Below are 19,022 nucleotides of genomic sequence, written 5' to 3' on the forward strand. Positions count from 1 at the left end.
TGAAGGACCTATTCCAATCTCAGTAATCTAGTTGGTGGATTAAAAATTTGCCACATTTATCAAGGTGCAGTGAGTCACTTTTCTTTAGGGGTCTCCAAAGAGCCACTGGCCCTTTGAAGAGAAGACCACAGCTTTTATGAACATCTCCATGTCCAAAGACCCAAGAAGCCTTCTGGGGTTCATTGACGTGATGTTTTTACCTCTTCTTTTCCTTCTTGTTTGAAAAGTGCCACTCACCTGGTTTTGAAGACATCAATTTTTTTTAGAGAAACCAGCAGGAGGGATGGAATGGATGTGATTCTCTGTACTGACTAGCACCTCCTAGAAAATATTTTACCAGAAATAATGTAATCATTTACCTTTTATTTACTGTCTAAACCTGAGGTACAAATAATTTCAACACCAGCTGTTATCATTAAAGTCAACAGGTGAAAGTCTCTCTTGAAAAATTGATTTCCAGGGTTTTTCTACTGGCTAAATTTATATACATAAGTGCATGTCTAAGTTTTATTTTCTATACAAACTCTCATTCCTTTTGTTATTTTTCACCTACAGCATAAGATCCTGCTTTCTTTTGTTTACAATAATCACATTCACATTTATAGGCAATGTGTTAAAGCTAATAGCCTCTGTTTCTTCTGAGTTCTGTATTCTTTTGATATCACTTCCTCCTTTTGGTTTGGAATTAATATAGAAATAAAGTAACAAGATGAAAACAAGCTGTACAAACCTATGTGGTAAAGTTCCAGAGTCTCTCTGGCCCTCAGCTTTATCCTTATTAAAGGAGGGAAGATGAGAACAGTGCAGTTGCCACAGATAATTAAAACATTGCCTTTTACAGAATAAGGAGTTAATATCTTCAGTAATGATACTGATGTTTTCCTGAGGAGTAACTCTGCCCCCTTCAGAAAATGTCGATGTCCTCATATTTTCTTTGATCCTAAGGTAATTCTTTTGTGACATCCAATGTCTGCGAGTGTATCAAGGCAGCACTGAAGAGAAAATGGAAGTTTTCTTCTAATCAAAAGATAACAGAAGGAATCCCATGGTTTCTTATGTGATCATGAAGAGCTCATGAAGTTCTTGAGGCTGATTTCACACATGGGATCACCAACCAAAAAATAAATTTCCATGGAAGAACAGGAAGACAACATTCTACTCTGGGTCTGTTTTATGCAGCTTTCCCAAGGCTGGGACTAGGGTACTTCAAGGGAGAGGCCAGAAGCATATATAAAGAAGTGCCACCATGAGGATGAGCATCTTCTTAAATCTGGAGCCTTCATCTGCTCCCCTACTACTCCACTTACCACCTCTAATGCATTTCTTTTCTGGGTCATGGTTGAAGGAAAGCACTGGAAGAAAGCCTGGACAGCCCAAAGACAGAAGTCATCTCAGACAGAAGTCATCTCCTCTGATTATTACAGTTTAATATTTTTAATCATCTCATGGCCAGAATCTATAATTCCCAAACTTTGTTGCACTGGTGCTGAGTACAGTTTGCTCCAAAATTACTTCCCAGGCAGCTGCTACTAAGTTATCATCACAAGACACCTGGCAGGTCTTTGGATAAGTTCCACTGACTGTTTCCATTGACTGTTTTATTTTATAATGTTGGAGAAATAATTCTCAATCTGTATTCATAGGATAACATCCTATATATGTATATATATGCATATGTGTATATATATTTCACAGTTTTTGGTTGAGATGTTGCTGACCAAATGCATGAAGATGAGTTCCCTAAAGGCAGATAGTGCCTCTTTATCAGTCAGCCCTAATATCACAGAAACATCACAGAGAGTAGGGTGTTTTGGGATGCTGGGGATTGAACCCAGATCATCCATGTGTAAGGCAAACGCCAATCAGCTGTACTATCTCTCCAGCCCTGAGATTAGGGTTATGAGTGAAGAAACATCTGCTTATCAAAAATAAATACTTGGCCTCCTGGAACCTGGGCCCTTTCAGGCCCAAAAAAGGCAGAGCCAGGAACTGGCCCAAGATTTAAACACCAGCCATTTGTCACTTTCTACCTGAAGAGACCAGTTGTTCTTCTGGCTTTTGCTGACATACACATGTGGGTGTTTTGTGTTGTGAGAGACTGGCTTTCTCGCTCTGGCTTGTTGATTTCCCTCTTTTGCTCTTTCAACTAAGACCTACGCCCACTTCACAAGCAGAGCTGTCAGATCCAGTTCTCAGCAACTATGACCATGGGTTTACCCCATCCTTGTCCTTGCTCCTGGCTGGCAGCTATAAACACTTACTTCTGTCCTAAAAAATTGTTTGCATCTAGCATTACCCTCATGGAGAGGCCTGTTGACATTCAGAGGACTTCGCACCATCCTCAGCCGTCTTCTTGAATTTTGGTGGAAATTCTGCCATCTGCCTGGGAAATTCACCAGTCAGCACTGCCCAACTGTGAAGGTTGTAGATCCTTTCCAGTTTCATAGACCCTTAGATCTGTGATTCTTAACTCTCTCCAACAAGCCCATGATCTCCTCAATATATTATTAGGCGTGGTGTGAATAGAAACTACTGTTTCAATATTGTGGATAGAGATAGAATGTCCTGACTCTGTGCCAGGCTCTCTTCACTGGGGTATCTCAGAGGGCGGCGGGTTGAGTTTCCCTCCACACGCCAGCAGAACCCTGGCAGCTGAAAACCTCCAGAACCTAACCACACAGCCATGCTCAAGGTTGTTCTCCATAGGCTCAGACGAGCCTCACCTATGAGGGAACCTGCAGAAAAACTCAGGTATGCAGGACCTGTTACTGAGATCTCCACACTCACTTGGAATGGCACTGAGCCTCCTCCCCCAGCTCCCTAGTCTTCCAGTAGCTTGGCAATCGCACCCACAAACTGCCCCTGGCACCATATAATCTCATCAACAGCCAAAATCCAGAGACTATGAAATAAAGCTCCTGGAAAAGAGCAACATAGAACGTCCTGGATCATATGACCTCATTCGTGGCCATGCTTCCTCTTATACTCTAGCCCATTGATGTACCAAAAGTAGCACACATTTGTTTGGGTTTAACATACATGCTTGTAATCTCTTATACAAGGACTTAAAATGGCTCCAGGATGAAATACAACAATCTTCACACTCTTTTCTCTTGTGGTGGTGGGAAGGTCCACAGTGGTGGGAATAGGTGTTTGAATATTAAATGTAATGAACTATTATAAAAATAAAATTAAGAAATATATAGTGAATAGGGTCTCATATGAGATGAATGGCTGGAAAATGGAACAAATGCCAACCTTCTACTGACCTGCAAAGAAGTTGAGCCCACACAGAAGAAATGGATGAAGGTTACACTTCTGGGCAATTGAAGTCTTTCAAACTTTGAAATTGGTGCCTTTAGGACCAGTGAAATTTCTGCACCATCCCATTGGAAACTGCTGCAACTCTCTTGGATAACGGACCAAAGTTTCATCTGTTTTTGTTCCCACATTAAGTAAGTACATGTCTATGTTTCTTTCTAAGGAAACAAAAGTAATAAATAAATAAGGAGAGAGAATACAGTGGGTAAGGTTCCTGTCTTGCATGTGACTGACCCAGGTGGGATACTTGGCACCAAATCTGGTTCCCTGAGCCTTACCAAGAGTGATTCCTGAGCACAACCAGATGAGTCCCTACCAAAAACCAAAAATTAAGTATGGAACCATTTAATCTAACTTGATATAAAAGTTAGTGTATAGGAATTGGATATATCTAACAGTTTAGATGAAGAATATATTAATAAAATATATTTAAAATTAATATGTATTGAAGTTTAGGCCACATGGTTATAATAGTGTTTACTTTCATGGTTTTGATGTATGGTCACTGAACTTCCACTGCCACCGGAGTGCTCAAGACCATCAAAAACTGTTCTTATGCCATTTTGAGCCTGACTCTTCCTTTCACCTCACACTGCTTAGTAATCTCAGGTCTGCAAACAAAGGCTAAGGGTTTGTCACAGTTCAATATTATCTATTCCCTTGTTTTGTTTCTTTATAATTCAGAGATGAATAAGGACACCCTGTATTTATCTTTGTCTCTCTTACTTATTCTGCTTTACATGATGTCCTCAGGTCCCATGATGTATATATATTATAGTTTCTTTATTCATTCATCTGTCATTCAGCATATGGGTTGTTTACATATCCTGGCTTAGCGTTGCAAAGAACATAGGTGTGTATACGTCTTTTTGAATTCATATTATTGCATTCTTGGGCTAGACATAAGGAAGTGGAATTGCTGACTCATATGGAAGCTCTGTTCTTACTTTTTTGGGACTTCTTCATACTGTTTTCCATAGAGGCTGAACTGGAGGATATTCCCACTAAAGATGAATGAGGGTTCCTCTGTTTCCACATTCCCACCAATGCTGGTTTTTTCCAGTCTTTTTGATATAAATCTTTCTCTCTGGTGTGAGATAGTATCTCATCATCATTTTGATTTGCATTTCCCTAATAGTAAGTGATGATAAACATTTGGCATATGTGTTAAAAAACTTCTGATGCTATTCCCATGCTTAATATCCCACAAAAGCTATCAAGCAAGCAGAAGAGAAGAAAAAACATCTGAACTGATATATCACATTGGCTAAATAGTACAGATATAAACTGTTATAGTTGTGATAAGAACTTATCCAGGGAAATTGAGTTTTTTAAATGTCCAAATTATTTAAATCTTTCATTTCACAATAAGATTTTGTCTTGAAAGAGTTCTGAATAACAGTACATTTGCCTAGTCAGAGTGATAATACAATGGGTAGGGTGCTTGCCTTGTAGGTGACCAACCTGGGTTCGATCTCCAACATCCTACGAGGCTCCCTGAACCTGCTGGGAGACCCTTAGAGCAGAATCAGGAGTAAGCCTTGAACACTGCTGGGTGTGGGCCTCCCAAAAAAAGTAAATTGCAAGCAGTTGGTAATGACTTTATGGTTAAAAGTGCCTGCCTTGCATGTGTGAGGCCACAAGTTCTATTTCTTGTGTGCTGAGACCAGCACGAGCAACTTTATTACCAGGGGCTTCTGGCAATTCAACAGAGTCTGTGATCTCTACTGCACAACCAGGTATGCATAAGCACAAACATGTGCACAACACTGTTTTCCCTCCCCAAGCAATGCAACTTAATATATGCCAGTATCTCAGCAAGGAGTACAACCCTTGGTGAGCATTCTGACTAGAATGGGTGAGAGTCCCAGAGTTAAAGGAATGCTACTCCCAGCGAACATGTGTGAAGCATTGCAACTAAAAAGTGTGACCACCAGGGAGTACCAAAACAACGTGGTGTGCAATTCATTGTCAGCACAACTGCAGCAACGAAGGAAGGGATGGAGTAAATATTTGCTTCATTTTTGTTTATGATAATGATCAATGGAGAGAAAATTAAATGCCCAACCATACGAGAAAGATTAGATTAACAATGATAGACACAAACAAGCAAAAATCCACGACCCAATCGAGTCACCACAAACATGTTCTTAAATCTATTTAATGATATGGGAAATATTTAGGTTATATGGGGGAGGGAAAGGAGAACACAAAGTTATATATGCAATGTGTTCTAAATCAAATTTAAATTATTCTTTGCATAAAAATATTCTTTTGAGCAATAATAGAAATGCAGCAAGACATTCAACACTGTTTATAGATGATGAGCTTGTGGCTGAATTTTGTTTCTTGGTTTCTATGCTGCAGGAGAATAAGTGAGTTATTATTACTGCATTTTTTTAACCAGAGGCTTTGTTTTCCTAGCATCAGAGAATGCTTTGGAAATGTTTACTCATGGAATATCCAAGAACAAAGATAGTATCTCAGCAAGGAGTACAACCCTTGGTGAGCACTCTGACTAGAATGGGTGAGAGCCCCAGAGTTAAAGGAATGCTACTCCCAGCGAACATGTGTGAAGCATTGCAATAAATAAATTAAAAAGCTCCAAATCTAAGAGATGACTAGAAAGGATGATGAAACTTTGATTTTCTCCCTCACTCTCATGTTGAGATGGCAATAGAACCTCCCCAAGAACATTGGGAATCCCCAAACAGAGGAAACCTAAGCCTCACTTGCTGGGCAAGGGTGGGAAAGATGCAGAGGTCATGCAGAGACACTCACAATGCAGGGAGAAACCCTCATGTAGCAGTCTGGCTCTGGAGACATAGGGGATCATGGCTACAGAAGGTGTCAAGGCAGATGAGTTTGCAGAGCTTTATGATTCTGCTCACGTCCTTAGTGGGCACACAGCCGAATTTTTCCATGCCTCTTTTTTTGTGTAGAGTTGGACACACCTGATGGTATTTGGCGCTGCTCCTGGTTTGGTGCTCAGGGGCTCTCCTGATGATGCTTGGGAAACCATTTGGTACTGGGGATTAAACCTGAGTCTCTTGCATGCAAAGTCTGGGTTCAGTCTGTTGAGCTATCTCTCTGGCCCCAAATTTCCATGCTTAAAGGAAGGGATAGTACTTATCTGAGAGATGCCAGTAGTAAGGAAGTCTTGGTCCAAAGCTGAAATAAAGGGAGCAACACAAAAGAGTGTGTAATCCTTTTTCCCAGAGGATGAAGGGAGAACAGTCTTGCCATGGGTAAGACAGGGACAAGAATGCCATGTACATAGGTGGGCATGGAAGGTGCCTGAGGATGCAATGTGACAGGTTATCTGGCAGAGATACCAGCAGAGGCCAAGTGGCCAAGGTATGTGAGAACTGCCCCCTGCCATCCCCCTTTACACACACACACACACACACACACACACACACACACACACACACACACTTTTGACTACTACACCAGTGTTTGCCTAAGTCCTCACATACCTCCAGATTTTTTTCTAATTCCAGCAGGGGGAAAAGATTATAATGGATAAACTCAAAAGAGCTGGGTTTCAACCAAAGCATCTGGGAAATCAGGTTTCCCAGAAGACACTGGATTTAAAGGTGATCAAAGACAGCCCTGAATCATGGCCAGTGAAGTCATATTTCACACACCCGAGTTTATGCTGTATGAAATAGATCCTCGCTGCATTTAGTTTTGTGTCAGATTTTCAGTCACAACCACACTTTCATGATAAATGTTGTTTTAAAGAAAAACACAGCACCCCCAAAACTTTGCCTAGGAGTTGGTATTTTACTCAGTGAAGAGAATGAAGTATATAAAAGTTGCCCTGGGCTTGGGGGCCATTTTGAGAGCTGGTTTCTTGCTTTAGGGCCAAGAGCCCCCTCTGGGGCAAGACCTAGGACTCCTGACCATAATTCTGAGCCTCAGCAAAGAGATGCTGTATCAGCATGTGAGAGTGGGAGCAAATATGTAATCAGCCCCGGAAGCGCCCTTCTCTCCCTTATCACCCTGCTGCTGCCTTCCTCCTCCAAGAAAATCAATGTCATCAAGCTCTTGGTGGATCTCCCCCTCCCTTTTTTTGTTTGACCCAAATTTTGTTCTCAGAAGCAACATCAAACACCGGGACATCTCCGCCCCCACCCAAAGGTGACCTCTGAATGTTTGAAGAACGTGTTGGTCTCCATGTTAGAACGTCTTTGCTTCAGGCTAATCTAAAGCCGCCAACTCTAAGGATGTATCCCACCCCTTTCGCTCTCTTGCCCATCCTCTTTACACCTCTCATCTGGGATTGTCAAGGCCCACTGAAAATCAGTGCCCGGACCCTGACACAGTAGCCTGGACTGTCTGCTCAGGCAGTTCCCCCAGTCCTGCATTGGCTGTAAAGGGTGCTCAGGCAGTATCTTGTGTCCTTAGCTGACCCTGCAGTGCCCTCTGCAGTTTCCAGACCCAGAGCTCAGGCCAGAACAGGATATTAGACCAGGACTCATGCCTGCTGCACTGGTGCACTGGCTTCAGGATGGGGTGTCTGGGAAACTGGGGGGCCCTGGAATCACTGGCACCAATCACAGTCACCAAGGAAGTGCCAGTCAATACCCATCTGGAGAGTTATCATAAATGAGGCTTGGAGAAAGGATAATGAGAGAGTTGCGAACACTGCTCTGTACACCTTAGCCTTGCCTGCCTGTCTGGTGGGAGCTCCTTCCCAAACCCCCATTACCTACTGCCAGCAGAAATGCCTTCCTTCCTTTCTGCCTCTAAGGAGCTTACTCAAGATTCTGGTCTCTCCCAGAACTACGCTCCTTTTTCTGCATGTTCTTTACTTTTGTAGCGTCTGTGGGCTTCTCCCTAAACCCCTCTCATGGGAGAGATAATCCTCTTGACATTGGAGGAGTTGATCTAATGGCTGAGTGCTCCCCCCCCCCCCATTTCCCCATGGCATACTGGAGTCACTGTAGCACCAATACTGTGAAATTCATCACCCCCTCACCTCTGTCACACAGTTTCCTTCCATCACCTCCTCTCTGGTCTGCCATGGCCATGTCTCAAGCTGACTTTGGAGCATCTCCCTGCTCTCCCCTGCTCCGCCCCCTCACCCCCAGTAGCATTGACTTTGGCAAATGTCTTGGGGACCAGCAATGTCCTAACCTGTTTGCTTTTCCAGGGCTAATGTTTGCAGGGGTTTTCTTGGAACAAGAACAGAAACTATCCCATGTCCTTATGCAATTTTTCAGGCAGACTCTGACTGATAAATAAAACCCTTAGTCCCTTTATCCATCCACCTTTCCCAGAGCAACACTTGGGCTGGTCCTGAAGCTTCCAGCCACCAACCACTTGCCAGGGAGCCTTTCTGGAGTGACCATGAAGTCGCTCTTCCTGCTCTTGTGCCTTCCTCTGCTCACAGACTGCAGGTCTGTCCCGCTGAGCGTAAGGAATCCCACTGAGCTAGCAGGCTCTAGGGAACTGGACTGTGATGACCCAGAATCAGAGCAAGCAGCCCAGGTGGCCGTGGACTACATCAACAGCAACCGTCAGCTGGGCTACAAGCACACTCTGAACCAGATCGACAAAGTGAGAGTGTGGCCTCGGGTAAGTGAAGCTGCTGAGCAGGAGCTAAAAGATAACCTCTCTCTCCTCCAGCACAACCTCAGAAAGATGAACGCTCTGATGCCCAGGAGGGCAGGAGGTAGAAGGAAGAGGTTAAGAAAGGAAACATTCAGTTCTGTGTCCCTGAATGGGTCTCTGGAGGGCGCTGGATGGACATTAGAGAGGGAGGTAGACAAAAACACTTTTAATGATATTTTTGAAGATCACAGCGTTTTTGAATCTATGACATTGCTAGAAAAACTAGGGCTCAAAAGATTGAAATCTAGTTGCTTAATTACCAATGACTAGAAATCACTTGCATTTCTCTGCTTCTGTGTCTCTGGATCATGATTGAGAATGAATGAAATTAAAATTAGCCTTTGACCTGCTATGTGCCAGGCCCTTCAAATATGTCATTTTCTTAACCCTATTTACACCCTGGAACCCTGTGGGTATAGGTATTACCTCTGACTTACCTAAGAGGAAATCAAAGCTCTGGCATGACAAAAGAAGAGAGAGAATGAGAGAGAGAAAGAGAGAAAAAGAGAGAGACAGATACAGATACAGAAAGAGACAGAGACAGAGGGAGAGAGAGAAGGAGAGGAAGAGGGTGAGGGAGAGGGAGAGGGAGAAGGAGAGGGAGGAGAGAAGAAAGGTGCCTGCCATAGAGGCAGACTGGGGCTGGCATGGGGGGGGGCAGAACTGGAGATATTGGTGCTGGGAAATGTACACTGGTGTAGGGATGGGTGTTGGAACACTGTATGACTGAAACCCAATCATGAACAGCTTTGTAATGGGGTATCTCATAGTGATTCAGTTAAAATAAAGAAAGCTCTGACATATTGGGGCATTGTGGGGACACAAGAAAATATAATTGGTAACTGTTAGACTGGAATTTTTGATTTGCTTTGTTTGGGGGCTATTGCATCAGTGCTAATGGCTAACTCCTGGCTCTGCACTCAGTGGTCACCCCTGGTGGGGCTTGAGGGAACAGATGGGATGCGGGGATCAAACTGAGATTGGCTGTGTGTAAGGTAAGTGGCTTTCCCACTGTATTAGCTCTCAGGCCCCCTGGCTAGAATCTTTAATTCCAGATCTATGTCCCCTTTTCTATCCAAACTGCCTCCCAAAGATACCCACTTCCAGGCAGAAAACTGTCACAAAGAGGATTCAATAAATATCAGACTTGAAAAACATGTCTAGCGAATCACTGGGAGATTGGAGGTGAGGGTAGATTTCTTTTAATGCATTTTGCATTCTTATTTTGGAATTAGATTTTTGGAGGAAGTGAACCAGCTGTACTCAGGGTTGACTCCTGGCTCGGCACCTAGGTATCACTTCTAGCAGTGTTCAGGGAATGGTGCCAGGGATTGAACTCCAGTTGGCTGTGCACAGTAAAGTAGCCTACACACTATACTATCTCTCTGAGCCCCGAATTTGACTTTATTTCTGATGCAGGATAATTCTTTCAGCATTCATTCTAAGGTACGAACTAGTGTCGAGTGTTATGAGAGATAATAGATTGAACCATATGAAATTGCATTTTTAAATATCAAAAGTGGTCCAACTCATGGCGTTTTTATGGTTCAATATAAATCTAAGGTAGCAAAGGTATAGGTGTTGAAGTTTATAATCTAAGAAGTAAAACAAACATTAGGGTGTCTACTCTGATTGACATGGGTCTCACAATGCAACCAAATATTTGAAATTAGGGTTATCCCAGATGAGTTTTAGAAGTGCTACAACCGTAATGAAGAGAGTGGTGGTTTTGAAGAAATACTGGCCAATTAAAGAAGAATACTATTGGAAAAACAGCATGTGTATTTGGGGGGGGGAGAGAGATGGAGAGAGAGAGAGAGAGAGAGAGAGAGAGAGAGAGAGAGAAGGAGAGATCTGGATTAGATATTGTGATTGTCAACAAAGGATGAGTTGATGAGGTCTTTCCTTGAGAAATCTAGGGACACCTTGCTCTTATTCAACACAGGTGTGAGACTTAGGGTATTAAATGAGGCACATCTGTACCTCATAGAACAGCTGTTTCCAGGAGAGCAGATGTTAAGGAGTTCAGTGATTCAGCCTTTGCTGAACTGAAAGGAAGAGAGTAAAATGCACATGGCACCTTCTGAATTTTCTGGGATTTGAAGAAAGGATTCAGAAAGAGGAGAATTGGCAAAAACAAGCACAAAGAGAGTTGCAAGCTCCCACTCCCACCCCCCATCCCCCAACCCACCTCCTGACTGCCTTCACTTCATTTGTCACATGGAGGCAGAAGCTTTGCTCTGTGTCCAGCAGGGAGCTTTAGAGAGCAGCAACTTTCTGTCCAGGAATAGACAAGTCCATGGACAAAATCCAAAGGACAGCCTTTTCTTTTAGGAAGAAAATAGATAAGGAGAGAGAAAGAAGGAGTAGGTGGAAGGACAGAGAAGAGAATTTAGGGACACTATAATATTATCTGGCAACAACTTTATATTGTTGCACCACTGAAAAATATCCCAAACTGACTTTCTCGTAGCACCACTGAAAAGGGTGAAAGTTCAAAAACTAGGGTAGGAATGCTACTACAGCAGGGAGGGCGTTTGCCTTGCACACGGCCATCTCAAGTTGTGTCCTCAGCATCCGATATGTCCACTGAGTCAGCCAGGATTGATCCCTGAGCATAAGCCCTGTGCACTGCTGGGTGTAGCCCAACCCCTCCCCCCAAGAAAAAAATCAAATGGGCATCCATATTCATGGTTTGCCTCCCAACAGAGCTCGGAGTAAGAACTGGCCCCTCCACCCATCCAAGCTTAAATCCATTTCCTTCTGCAAATACCACTGAGAAAAAATGCAAGAAATGCAGCTCAAGTTTCTATCCTCAGGTCAGGCCTGGAGTTAGGCTGAGTTACAGGCTAACCAACAATATGGCTGTCTTTCCCCCAACCGCTTGCAAAGAAGGCTGCTGGGGTTTCCAGTCCAAGGCAGGCTCGTGCAGTAGCCTGCTCTGCCGGATGGGAAAAGAGGCAACTCACCTCTTCATTCCATATCTCCACAGAGGCCCAAAGGGGAGATCTACGAGCTGGAACTAGACACGCTGGAAACCACATGCCACGCACTGGACCCCACCCCACTGGCCAACTGCTCTGTGAGGCAACTGGCACAGCACGTGAGTATGACCCTCTCAGGTCACGGGTATGTGTATGTGTATGTGTGTGTGTGTGTGTTGGGGGCAAGCTGACCTGGCCTGTCATGGTTCTCACAGAGCTAGCCCACTGTTTCTGCTTCCCAGTGTGTTCCCAACATCCAATCATGTTCTCCCAGCAACCATCATGTTCCCAACATCCATCAAGTTCTCCCAGCAAGCAGATTTTTCAAGTGCATTGGATACCTCCCTTGGAGGTGGTTGTTAAATTTGGGTTCACTTTCTTGTTTTGAAGTCCCCCATTGTAACCAAAGGGTATAAGGTTTTGACATAAGCCCCCTGCCCCCTCCATGATCATGGCTTTGTGATGCTCGCCTTTGACAACCCGGGAAGGTCCTTCCAGCATGGAAAGTGGAACAGCCAGTGCTTCTCTCTGGCCCTCACTGAGTTTCTGTCTCCAGGCTGTGGAAGGGGACTGTGACATGCAGTTGCTGAAACAGGACGGCCAGTTTTCTGTGATTTTTGCAAAATGTGATTCCACTCCAGGTAAAATCTGATCCTGATTTCTTGGTAGAGAGAGTAAGGAAGGAATTGAAATTGTTTTCAATAGAAGTAGTTTATATTGCTTGTTTGGTAAGGAAAAGCCAAATGCCCTGGATCTGGGAAACTAGTTTAATTGATTTTTAAAAATTTTTATTGAGATTCTATAGTTTACAATGCTATTAATAATGGTTTCTCAGTAGATAAAAGAACAAACATGATAGCCTCTCAGTACCTATATTGCAAACCATAATGCCCAAATGTAGAGAGAGAGTATGGGGGAAATTGTCTGCCATAGAAGCAGGGGAGGGTTGAGATGGGGAGGGCGGGGATACTGGGGACATTGGTGGTGGAAAATGTGCCCTGGTGCAGGGATGGGAGTTCGATCATTGTATGACTGAAACTCAGACATGAATGTTTGAGTTTTAACTGTATCTCATGGTGATTTAATAAAAAAATAATAATGGTTTCTCATGCACATAATATCCAACACTATATCCATCACCTGTGAACTCCCTCCCTCTCCCAAAGACCCCAACATCATTCCCTCCCACCAATGCCCCTTAACTCAATTGTGCAGCTCAGTTCTCCCATTATGTAGCCTTTGGAACTTTGCTGCTACCTTGCAAAGTTAAAGGGTCTTTAAACCCCACCTATGAGAAATCATTCTGTATCTACCTCTTTGAGAAACCATTTTAAGGAGCTGTTCTCAATGAGGGTGAAAAGTGCCCCCAGACAAGAAGAGGCTCCTGCAGAAATGTCCACAGGACAGGAGCCCACGGAGGGGTCAGCAGAGAAAATGCCAGAAGTCATTTGATGTGCTTCTGGGCCTTGTGACACAGGCATAGCAGGGGAGAATGCCACAGAACGTTGGTGAGTGAGCAGGCTGCCTCTCTGTGCTTAGACTCTGCCGAGGATGTGCGCAAGGTGTGCCCGAACTGCCCACTGCTGGCCCAGCTCAATGACACCAGGGTGGTGCACGCTGTGGATGCTGCACTGGCCGCCTTCAACGGGCAGAGCAACGGCTCCTATTTTCAGCTGGTGGAGGCTTCCCGGGCTCAACTTGTGGTAAGATGGAGACCTGTGTGACTTAGGGGCCAGTTTGGTGACTCTTCTGGAATGTTTGTGATGGAACAGGGCTGAGGGAACAGAACGAGGGCAGGGGCAGCGACGGTGGGGTGGTGGGAGAAACGCGAAAAAAAAGGGGGGGGGCGGGGTCTCAAGGGCTATGAGTGCCCTGAGAGAGACTTTGTCTCCTTTCCCAGGTGAATGACTGTAACAGGCCAGCAGGCATCTCCCCAGGGCCCCTCCCTGTGAAAAGTGGGCTCCTTGTTTGGAATAAGAAATTCCCACATTGGGGCTGGAGCAATAGCACAGCGGATACAGCGTTTGCCTTGCACACAGCCGACCCGGGTTCAATTCCCAGCATCCCATGTAGTTCCCGGGCATCACCAGGAGTAATTCCTGAGTGCATGAGCCAGGTGTAACCCCTGTGCATTGCCGGGTGTGACCCAAAAGCAAAAAAAAAAAAAAAAAAATAGAAAAGAAAAAGAAAAAAAAGAAGAAAGAAATGCCCACATTATCCAGAGCATCCCCTGTGGTTCTCTGGTGTGCATCCCTACCACATCCACCCCTCCCCTCTTCACCCTTGCGCACTGGCATTGTCCTAGACGTCAAAGTCACAGGCCTACTTATACCTAGAGGCACATAACAAAGAATCCTTAAGTGCCTCTTTACTCACTAAAATATATCTGTACTATAGAAAGTTCTGCATGTTGAAATGCTGCAGCTTTCTAATGCGATATTCTGGATACAGCTATAGTGTCCTTGGAAGTATATTGGGTAGGTGGTAGTCCTGTTCACTGATTCATAGATTCTTAAACACCCCACCCCAGACTCTCCATAGTTTCCAGGAATGACTTAGCGCAAGGAAAAGAAAAATGCACGCATCTTCCATAACCTAAACGTTTTCCCCCTTTCCTTGCCACTTTCTGTTTTGTTCTGCTCTGTAAAGTAGAAAAGAGAACTATATCTTTTCTTTCCTGCCCCATCTTGGATGTTAAAGGAAGGCAGCCCCAAGAAAGAGAAAGGATGTGGGAGGTCTAGGGCTCCCACACAGCTCAGTGTGGTCTGAATTCCTGTCTTGCTTAAAAACTCACTCCTGCCCTGAATAGTAGCCAGTAAATACTTACACCAGCTTCAGGGAAATAACCACCTAACTCAACAAACACTTCAGATTGCATTCTACAGTTGCCCTGCGGAAGCCATCAGAGCTGTGCTCCTGGCCCCACGCTCTGGGCTGTGTGCATGAACTCCTTAGCATTGTGCAGTGTTGTGGCCTTCTGTGCTTCTCTTCAGCTTCCCTTCTTCCCTTTTTCGAACTAAGTTGTGTTGCCTCACAAATATTCTCATTTATTCTCATCAGACTGTTCCACCCTCTACCTATGTGGAGTTTGCTGTGGCTGCCACTGACTGTGTTGCAAAGGATGTCACAAACCCAGCCACGTGTAACATGCTGGCAGAGAGGGTGAGTAAGTAGACCAGGACCAGGGGACAGCAGAGCTGTCTTAGAGCAACTTAGCATCCTGAGGCTGCAGAAAAGAGAGAACAGTGCAAAATACCAGGTCCCGATGCCACTGGGTCACAAGGAGCCTTCCACTGATTCATCTCCTTTAGGTCAATGAATAATCTCACCCCTTGAGAGCCCTGGAGTTAAGAGAGAGTCCGAGGTTATTTTTGGATCAAGCCAACTCATGTCCAGCTGCCGGCAGTGTGAAGTGTGGGCTGCCAAATATACTGCTATAAATATGTTCAAGTCCTTGAGTCAGATATTTCAAGTTCTAGAAATTTATCCTATTAAAAAAATCAGATATGTTTGACAGAAAAACAGTCTATAAAGAAGATTTCTATCTCTCTAAATATGATACAAAGTGATTGCTCTGCAAAGGATCTGAATGCCCAACAGAAAGGGATCATTCAATAAAGAATGGCTCATTGAAAAATAAAAAATGATGCACTCTAAAAATTACATTTCAGAGAAAATATACATGAACAATGTAAGAAAATATTAACATAGTGAGGTAAAAAAAAGATATAAATGATAGAGTCACAAATATCTGAATTTTGGAATTATGTTTAATAATATTTCAAAATAAGAAAAAATATATGCTACTAACACCGATTCTCCACAGTTGCCGCCATATTTTGAATTATGGGGGTGATCTCTCTCTCTTAAAACCTTCCTATATTTGGGGTTGGAGTGATAGCACAGTGGGTAGGGCATTTGCCTTGCACGCGGCTGACCTGGGTTCGATTCCCAGCATCCCATATGGTCTCCCGAGCACCACCAGGAGTAATTCCTGAGTGTAGAGCCATGAGTAACCCCTCAGCATCGCTGTGTGTGACTCAAGAAGCAAACAACAACAACAACAACAACAACAAAAAACCAACTTCCTATATTTTCTACAAGATATGTATAATGGTATATTATAAATATATATATTTTTGCTTTTTGGGTCATACCCGGTGATGCTCAGGGGTTACTCCTGGCTCTGCACTCAGGAATTACCCCTAGCAGTGCTCGGGGGATCATATGGGATGCTGGGAATCGAATCCAAGTTGACCGCGTGCAAGGTAAACGCCCTACCCACTGTGCTATTGCTGCAGCCTCTATATATGTTTTATAAAAATCTATCAAAAAAAGAGGAACTGGAATTTGTGAGGAACATTATCATAAAGAGGAACTGGAATTTCCGTCTCATGCTTTGACATGTGAGGAAGAATCAGTGAATTGGAAGAGAATGCCACATTTTGAATAAGTTCATTTAACTCCTCTTTCCCTATGGGCAGCAATATGGCTTCTGTAAGGCCACAGTCACTGAGAAGGTCAACGGGGAAGATGTTGCTGTAACCTGCACAGTGTTCCAAGCACAGGTAATGGCATCTGAATATCCTCATCCTCCTCTGCAGAATTCATGACCCTTAAAATTCATGCAGTGTCTCTGTAACTACTGGTAATTTGCTGCCTCTCATAGGCACCTACTATGAAAGTTTGTGCTGGGTATGAGAATCAGCAACACTTGGAAGAGTGTGAAGACCATGACTTCCTCTCCCATAAGCTGGTGTCTAAGGGCAGAACTATAATGTGTGTGCCAAAGGCCCTTTGAGCTGTAGGCCTAGCAGCTCCTAGGGGCTGCAGATGCAAATGACAAAGAGGGACATGCTCCTGGCTCCAGGTTAGCCAGGAGTTGGAGTGTTTTTGCTGGTGGGGGTTTTATGTATACAACTCCAATATCCCCTATACCATGGATGGGAAACATCCAGCCTGCAGACCATATAAGACTAGTGAAATCATGTGCTCTGAACCTTGTGCAAGACAGGACAGAAATATGCTTTTTATTGGCTGCCTGTGGTCCACCTGCCTATATTATGTGGCCCACAAATGATGCTATTAATATCCAAATGGCACTTGGCATTAAGAGTATTCCTTAGCCCTGCAATACAATAGACTTTTGGTGAGTCTAGAACCACAAGAAGCCAGATGCATCTCTTCTGTAACTCTGATAACAATCTTTTGCATCCAAGTAGTTTTTCTTAAAAAAAAGTTCTGGAGAGAGAGAGAGAGAGAGAGAAAGAGAGAGAGAGAGAGAGAGAGAGAGAGAGAGAGAGAGAGAGAGAGAGAGAAGTACCTCTAGAGGCAGGGCTATTGGCAGGAGGGGAATTGGGTACATTGGTGCATTGGTGGTGGGAAATGTAAACTGGTAAACAGATGGGTATTGGAATATTGACTGAAACCCAATCATGAACAACTTTGTAACTGTGTATCTCATGGTGATCCAGTTTAAAAAAAAGATCACAGGCTAAAACTAAATTATTCAAGCAGTGGTAACAATTTTTTTAAAAAATGTTTTCTTTACTCATAAAAACTATTACTGTTAGAGAATTGGGTGAGTGTCAGGTGTGTGGGTCCTCTAGGCTAAGATGAGGAAGGGAGAAGTCTAAGGAAATGTTTCTTCTTCTTCATGTGTTTCTGCAGCCCCAAGCAGATGCAGGGGCCTCCAACCCAGTGAACTCAGCTTCGCCCGCACCTTCTCCAGCTGACCCAGCCCCGGCTGCCATTGTGGTAGGACCCGTGGTGATGTCAGTTCCCCCAGGACCTCCACTGAATCGGGAACACTATGACCTGCGCCATTCCTTCTCAGGTTTCACGTCAGTGGAGTCAGCATCAGGAGAAACATTCCCCAAAATGAAAAAACCCAAGTCAGCTCCTGTTGGTCCAGTGGTTCGCCCGTGCCCTGGGAGAATCAGATACTTTAAGGTCTAAATGAAGGTCACTGTCACTGTCACTGTCCTCCCGTTCAGAGATAAGAATTTTGGGCACTCAGAACACAATCCCTATGTGCCCAAGTACCAGGAACCTTGTCTAATGCTAGGGCAAGTGCTAACTGACTCAGAGGACAGAAGCAAAGGGCAGAATGGTGAGTTTGATGGAAAGCATTAGGCTGACAACTTAGTTCTCATTGTTTGGATGCTCACTCAATATTGTTGTGGTCTCTTTCTTCTGGGTGACCTGAACTGATAATTGGAACTGTAACTTTTAGAGGTGCTATTTTCAAGTTTATACCTGCTTATTAATAAAAGTGCCTGAGGAACCTTCCTTAAAAAGGTTCTAAGCTCTACATGGTCATAATTATTCACTACTTTATCCAAGATCATTTGTGCAGTGTCTTTTCCTAATAATCACACAAATCTCCTTAAAAACAGAGGCTATTTTCTGATCGCACCAAGTCACATCTGGCCACTATAAGCGTGAAGTGTAGGCTCTCAAATACATTTCATACAGACAATGCCTGATTTCACAGTTCCAGTTCAGGCCTGTTTCTTGATTCCACCTTTGCATTTCCAAATGTCTCCAGGATTTCCTCATTTGAATTTATTTAGAATAACTTCCTATGGGATTTATCTAAGAAATGTGTACCCGAAGGCTCAAGATTAATCAAAATGTGCATACTCAGGGCTGGAGTATGGCACAGCAGGTAGGGTGTTTGCCTTGCACATGGCTGAATCTGGTTCGATTCCCAGCATCCCATATGGTCCCCCAGCACCTCCAGGAGTAATTCCTGAGTGCATGAGCCAGGAGTAACCCCTGTGCATCACTGGGTGTGACCCCCCCAAAAAAACTCAAAACATGCATACTCTAGAAATATTTCTTCCTAAGAAAAACTATATGTTAGGATGAGTTATAAAATCATTAAATACACTGTACTTCTAGTACATTTTATTAATTATACTCTATATTTTCTCAACAGCATCTTTAATACTTCATCTTTAGTATTTTGCAAAATGCTTTCTTCTAAGTTAGCACCCTTGCATGTCTCAATTATTTGATTTTTTTCAGCTTTTGCATGACATCTAACACATCTTTCAAATTTATCAAGTTTCAAGTGTACTTGTCAATACT

General features: G+C 43.7%; 1 protein-coding gene and 1 long non-coding RNA gene across 2 annotated transcripts; one reads left to right on the top strand and one right to left on the bottom strand.

The window, feature by feature from the left end:
• Positions 1-211: 211 nt before the first annotated feature.
• Positions 212-8,345, bottom strand: LOC130030044 (uncharacterized). Its single transcript, XR_008793451.1, has 3 exons — positions 8,309-8,345; positions 3,270-3,479; positions 212-321 (listed from the first exon to the last, which is right to left on the bottom strand). It is a non-coding gene; the product is annotated as an uncharacterized LOC130030044 (long non-coding RNA).
• A 243-nt stretch (positions 8,346-8,588) lies between these two features.
• AHSG (alpha 2-HS glycoprotein) lies at positions 8,589-18,240 on the top strand. Its single transcript, XM_056122079.1, has 7 exons — positions 8,589-8,907; positions 11,936-12,046; positions 12,484-12,568; positions 13,467-13,630; positions 14,988-15,089; positions 16,412-16,495; positions 17,598-18,240. The coding sequence occupies exons 1-7, from the start codon at positions 8,680-8,682 to the stop codon at positions 17,883-17,885; spliced, it is 1,062 nt and encodes a 353-aa protein (XP_055978054.1). The 5' UTR covers positions 8,589-8,679; the 3' UTR covers positions 17,886-18,240.
• Positions 18,241-19,022: the final 782 nt, after the last annotated feature.

The sequence above is a fragment of the Sorex fumeus genome, unplaced genomic scaffold (genome assembly GCF_029834395.1).
Source record: "Sorex fumeus unplaced genomic scaffold, SorFum_2.1 ptg000044l, whole genome shotgun sequence".
Taxonomy (NCBI): domain Eukaryota; kingdom Metazoa; phylum Chordata; class Mammalia; order Eulipotyphla; family Soricidae; genus Sorex; species Sorex fumeus.